General features: G+C 34.2%; 2 protein-coding genes across 2 annotated transcripts; both read left to right on the forward strand.

Moving 5' to 3' along the window:
• The first annotated feature begins 1,798 nt into the window (after positions 1-1,798).
• LOC112465509 lies at positions 1,799-4,160 on the forward strand. The gene is made up of 3 exons (XM_025033080.1): positions 1,799-1,941; positions 3,046-3,259; positions 3,374-4,160. The coding sequence occupies exons 1-3, from the start codon at positions 1,822-1,824 to the stop codon at positions 4,138-4,140; spliced, it is 1,101 nt and encodes a 366-aa protein (XP_024888848.1). The 5' UTR covers positions 1,799-1,821; the 3' UTR covers positions 4,141-4,160.
• A 96-nt stretch (positions 4,161-4,256) lies between these two features.
• LOC112465511 lies at positions 4,257-5,206 on the forward strand. The gene is made up of 3 exons (XM_025033081.1): positions 4,257-4,482; positions 4,565-4,736; positions 4,831-5,206. Exons 1-3 carry the CDS (start codon positions 4,270-4,272, stop codon positions 4,971-4,973), a joined length of 528 nt encoding a protein of 175 aa, XP_024888849.1. The 5' UTR covers positions 4,257-4,269; the 3' UTR covers positions 4,974-5,206.
• Positions 5,207-5,278: the final 72 nt, after the last annotated feature.

Genomic DNA, 5,278 nt, shown 5'->3' on the forward strand with positions numbered 1-5,278 from the left:
CGAAATTTGTGTCGAAATTTAGAATTTATCGAGCAACCAAAAAATTGCGTATAATAGACAGTTTATCGCGAGTTTTGTGTAATTTTTAATATTTTAGACATTATATAACATATGGTTTATATATAATTCAATATTCTTAAAGTTTATTATTTAGAGATCGAATCGACATCGTTTCGACGTCATTAATGTCGAGAAGTTGTTAAGCGTCGAAATGACGTCGAAACGATGTCGTTATAGTTTGCGCGTATATTTCGTGTGCAGGACACGCATTTATAATATTGCTCCGCGGTATAGCAACACGGTAGCCAATAAGCTTCTGGTTCCCGGAAAAATGATACGTTGGTTGGCTACCATAAGTACCGAGCCGCTTCTTTTGTCGCGCGACAAGCGTTTCCGCATCCTGTGTGCAGACTGCAGGAGCCATCAGCCATCACACGCCTTCCGTGTCTTGCCGCGCTTTTTCGTTTCACTCAACGAAACTGTATACAGAAATAAGGAAAGTGAATTTACTCATTCTGTCTAAAAGGTTTTATCTCATTTTGCTGTGCTTGAGTGTGTGACCATAAAGCGATTGCTGTGGATTGCTGTAACGATGGAAAAAAGTCCGGTAAATTTTTTAGGTTATTACTATTTTTAAGTTATAATTTTCTCAGTTGCGTGTAGTAGAGACATCAATTCTTATCTTTTAGTGTCTTTTACATGTTTTATCTGTTAGTACTTTAGTTATTTATAGTATTATCCGTTTTAGTATTTGTAACGGCTTCGAAGTATTATTAACTTTGTTTTTTATAATCTGTTATATGTCAGATTTATTCTAAACCTGTGAAGAGGAAACTGCATAGAAAAGCTATAAAAACTGCCATGAAAAAGCTTAAAGCAGATGAATTGCGATTGAGAATCAATAAAATTTATGTAGAATCTTCGGATAGTAATTCAGATTATGAGATATTATCCGATTCTGAAAAAATTGCAAATTTTGACGAAGGCTATCATGTTGCTACTGCTTCTGAAAATAATAATAATAGTGATACGATATCTTTACAAAATGACGAACAAGTTGCCGAAGAAATACATATTATGGCTGATATGCAGAGTGGGTTGAGCAGTGAGAGTAGCTCACAGTCTGACAGAAGTGAAGTCGAAGAGAATGTGATGGTTTTCAGGAACGTTGCTGAAATGGAACAATTTGTTATTGAATCAGTGCGAGAATGGGCTTCTGAATCAGGTGTCCTTTCCATGTTAAAAGTTGATAATTTGTTAAAGCGCCTCAGTGTTGGTCTTCCTAATATGCCTAAAAGTCACAAGACACTTTTGAAAAGTAATTTTAATCTGGAGATAAGTAATCTTGAAAGTGGAGGAAAAATGTGGTATAAAGAATTTACAGTTAATTTGGACCAGATGTTATTACAAGATTATTTGCGAACTCATGGAAAGATTATAATTGATATTAATATTGACGGTTTGCCGCTTTTCAACAGTTCTAAGCTTAAGTTTTGGTCAATTTTAGGACATCTTGTTGGGACTTTAATGAACCCTTTATTATTGCTGTATACTGTGGGAAAAGTGATCCTCAGAATATTGAGGAATATCTAGAAAAGTATGTTAGTGAATTAGAAGATTTATTTCATAATGGCTATGAGTATGAGGGTAACAATTATGAAGTTGTAATTAGAAATTATGTTCTAGATGCTCCTGCAAGGGCATTTATTAAATGTTGTAAAGGGCACTCAGGTTATGCAGGTTGTGAGAAATGCACTGTCATTGGAGAATACCATAATCACAGAATTACTTTCGTGGATCTTAATCAACCCCTCCGTACAGATGAGTCTTTCAGAAATCGCGAGCAACCTCAACACCATGAAGGAATCTCACCACTTGAAAGATTACGAACTGGGCTTGTGTCACAATTCCGTCTTGATGCAATGCATCTTTTATATATTGGTGTGTTTAAGAGGCTGCTTTATTTTTGGTTATTTGTTGTTGGAGTATGGAAACTTCATAGAGATATCATCAATCTTATATCTGAAGTCTTTGTGTTTCTTAAGGAATTCTGTCCCCATGATTTTAATCAAAAACCAAGATCTCTAAACGATTTTAAACTGTTCAAGGCCACTGAATTTCGTCGCATACTCTTGTATGACGGTATTGTTGCTTTCAAGGATTTGATTCATGATAAAATCTACAAACATTTTCTCCTTTTGCATAGTGCTGCCTATATTTTGGCTAGTTCTACTCTTGTTCATACTCATCTCCACCTTGCTGAGCAATTTATTAAAACTTTTATCTCTCATTCAGTAGTTCTTTATGGAACGAGTTTTGTAGTGCATAATGTACACTCACTCATTGTCAGTCACTTACCTAAGGAATGTCAGGAGCATGGAGCTATAGATAATTTTAGTGCCTTTCGCTATGAAAACCGTCTGAAGTCTATGAAAGATTCCCTGCGATCGGGTTATAAACCGTTGCAACAGATAGCTAGACGTAATTTAGAAAAAAAAAAATTGAAATTATTCTCGATTCTAAGCCTAATCAGTTTGTGCTCTCTTTAAAACACTTCATTGCAGATGAAATTATTCGTGGCCCACAATATCGTAAGGTAATGTGTATTTTAAAATAGGTAAAAAGGACTCCTGTTTTAAAACTGTCAATGGTAGTGTTGTTTTGCTAAAAAATCTTGTTTACAGACACCGAACTCTATTTTTTATTGGTTGCAAGTTTAAAAAACAGGAGGATTTTTATACGTATCCACTCCTTTTATCTGAACTAGGTATTATATGTGTTTCTCAACTCGAGGAAAGAAGAGTAGCATATCCTGTCAGTGATGTTCAGTGCAAGTGCTATTTGATTCCAAATAGAGATAATTTCTCGTGTATGCCATTACTTCACACAATTCCATTGATTTAAAGAAACTCCATATAGTATTATACAAGAAAAAATATGTAGATATCACATTTATAGAATATAATATGTTATATAGTTATATAAATACAGTGTATTTTTATTTCTACATTATACACTTTATACTTTTTATTTTCTGTTTCACAGTTTGTTGTGCTAAAATTTCTGCCCACAAATGAAGATCCAGATATATACATTGAGGTTGGTTTAAGAAAGTGGATCTGCACAGACCTTGACGATGAAATGTGTGGACAAACATATTGGCCCCCTAATCCAAAATCTGTCACACAACTGGTGAAAACTGAACAATCTTTTAAAACTGATTGGCCAAAACACGAAGTGGAAATTAAAAGATTTTATAGTAAAATTTTATTTTATTCTCCTATAAAAATTTTTATATACAGATTGTCACACATTATTATGAGATCGGAATATGTAGATATTTTTTTAAAACTTACATTTTTCCTTTATTCAGATACTTATCCACAAGCCCGCGAAGCTGTTTCTGGATTCCTCGCTGATTCAAATTATGAAACAGAGATAGAGCAAAATATGGGCCGAGGGAGAAGAAAGAAAAAGGCTCGGCAAATTGGGTCAGACAGTGATACTGATTCTAGTGGCCTTTCAAAAATAACGACAAAAATTATTCCTGCTCCCCCTGCTGTGCCTTTCAAAAAAGTTTCTTCTGATACTCAAAATTGGGATACTGATTCGGATGCCAGCATCTCGTCAAAATTGTTAAAAAGTTCCTCTATTATTAAGTTAAATAACAAAAAGCCTAAAGGAGGAAAAATAACTGTTCAAAGAAAAGAGCCATCTTCTAAGCATTCCGCGACGGAATTGAAGAAAGTAGTTCAAACAGCAAAAACAGTTGCAGCCTCTAAAATGAAAAGGCCGGAATCATTGGCTTCATTCAGCAAGACAAAAAGTCCCTTAAAATCTTCAACCTCTTGCAATTCATTACTTACAAATAGCCCTGTTAACTGTGACGAAAGTGCTGTTCAGGAAGGGATGACTCTTTCTTCGAACGTACAATCATTGACGCAAGTACCTGACCGTGTATTCAGTAAGGATGATTCAACTTTAACGAAGGATCTTACATCAACTGATCATCAACCAACATCAACTTTTAACACTGATTCTGTGGACACCGCGCAATGCAGCAGCAATTCTTCTAATTGTAATGATAAACCAAAATTATCTAATTCAAGCGCTTCCCATCGACGTATGTACATTGTTTAAAGAACAGTTGCATGATAAGAATACAGGTAACATTTTGTTGCAATACTAGTGTAAAATAAATGTTTGCTTTCTGTGCCTGTATACTATAATTTTTTTGTATTTGTTGCAGAGAAAACATTAAACACCGAAATGACAGTTAAAAGGACACTAGTTACAGTAGAAGAAATTTCTAAAAAGTTAGACATTCTCAATATGAACGTGAGCAAGCTTATGAGAGCTATAATACCCTCAGAAAAGAGAATTTCGCGTCCTGAGAGAATGCCAGCATTACCTTTGCACACAAAACAACATTTAAAAGAATTTGAGACTTTTTTACAGGCGGATCATAATTTGGCTGCTGCTGTAAGCATAATTCATTTCTTTACGTACTTGAAAAAGTTTTCTTCTACGTGTTTACTAATGTTTCATTATTTGTTGTTTGCAGTGTCACTACATGTCTAATCACATGAAGCTGAGCGCGAAGAATCCCGAAAGAAAAAGTGCAACAAACATGCTAACAAAATTACTCTCTAACACACTAGCAGGTGAAATAAATTGTGACGGAGGTAACGGGAAAATAGCTTTCAAAACTCTCAAACTATACAATTTGTTTCAAGGTAATTATTTACTAATACATTAAGTTTATTATTATTATTTGTATGTAAAAAATGCAAGATGTTTTGTGTTATATGTACATGTGTCTTGTTTCAGGAGCTCTTCAAATAGCATTTCCGGATAGTGATCTCACTGAAGCAGATGCAGCCTTGGCTGGGTGGTTAAAAGATGCAAAATGGCGTAAGCAGCGTGACGGCAGCTTGGGAAATAGAAATAAGGACTCGCAGAAGAACAAGTAGTTTCTTTCATGAATAATAAATTAAAAGAGCTTTAAGTTTAGTTATTATGAGTAATATAAACTCCTCTCGAGAAACTATTTTGTAGAGATTGAACAGTATGGGATTATATGTACTTAATTATTACTTACCAAATAATAGGACTTTTGATGAGAATCTACTTTGATAGATTATTTTGTTTTACAAAGAAAGTCATTTATGATTATTGTGTTATTTTGGTGTTTAGAAAAAATACTGCTAGCTGTATTGGGTCATATTTTTTTTTTAATTTCACGTTCATATATAGTCTGAGTTAGGTATACTCCATC

This window comes from Temnothorax curvispinosus, unplaced genomic scaffold (genome assembly GCF_003070985.1).
Source record: "Temnothorax curvispinosus isolate PA1 unplaced genomic scaffold, ASM307098v1 QBEX01015280.1, whole genome shotgun sequence".
Classification (NCBI taxonomy): domain Eukaryota; kingdom Metazoa; phylum Arthropoda; class Insecta; order Hymenoptera; family Formicidae; genus Temnothorax; species Temnothorax curvispinosus.

Bases quoted from the DNA above. Each gene is read 5' to 3' on its own strand.
- LOC112465509 (XM_025033080.1), top strand. From the start codon at position 1,822: ATGAGTCTTTCAGAAATCGCGAGCAACCTCAACACCATGAAGGAATCT. The intron at 1,942-3,045 runs GTGTGTTTAAGA...TCTGTTTCACAG, and splicing joins AATGCATCTTTTATATATTG to TTTGTTGTGCTAAAATTTCT. The intron at 3,260-3,373 runs GTAAAATTTTAT...TCCTTTATTCAG, and splicing joins GGAAATTAAAAGATTTTATA to ATACTTATCCACAAGCCCGC.
- LOC112465511 (XM_025033081.1), top strand. From the start codon at position 4,270: ATGACAGTTAAAAGGACACTAGTTACAGTAGAAGAAATTTCTAAAAAG. The intron at 4,483-4,564 runs GTAAGCATAATT...TGTTGTTTGCAG, and splicing joins ATCATAATTTGGCTGCTGCT to TGTCACTACATGTCTAATCA. The intron at 4,737-4,830 runs GTAATTATTTAC...GTCTTGTTTCAG, and splicing joins ACTATACAATTTGTTTCAAG to GAGCTCTTCAAATAGCATTT.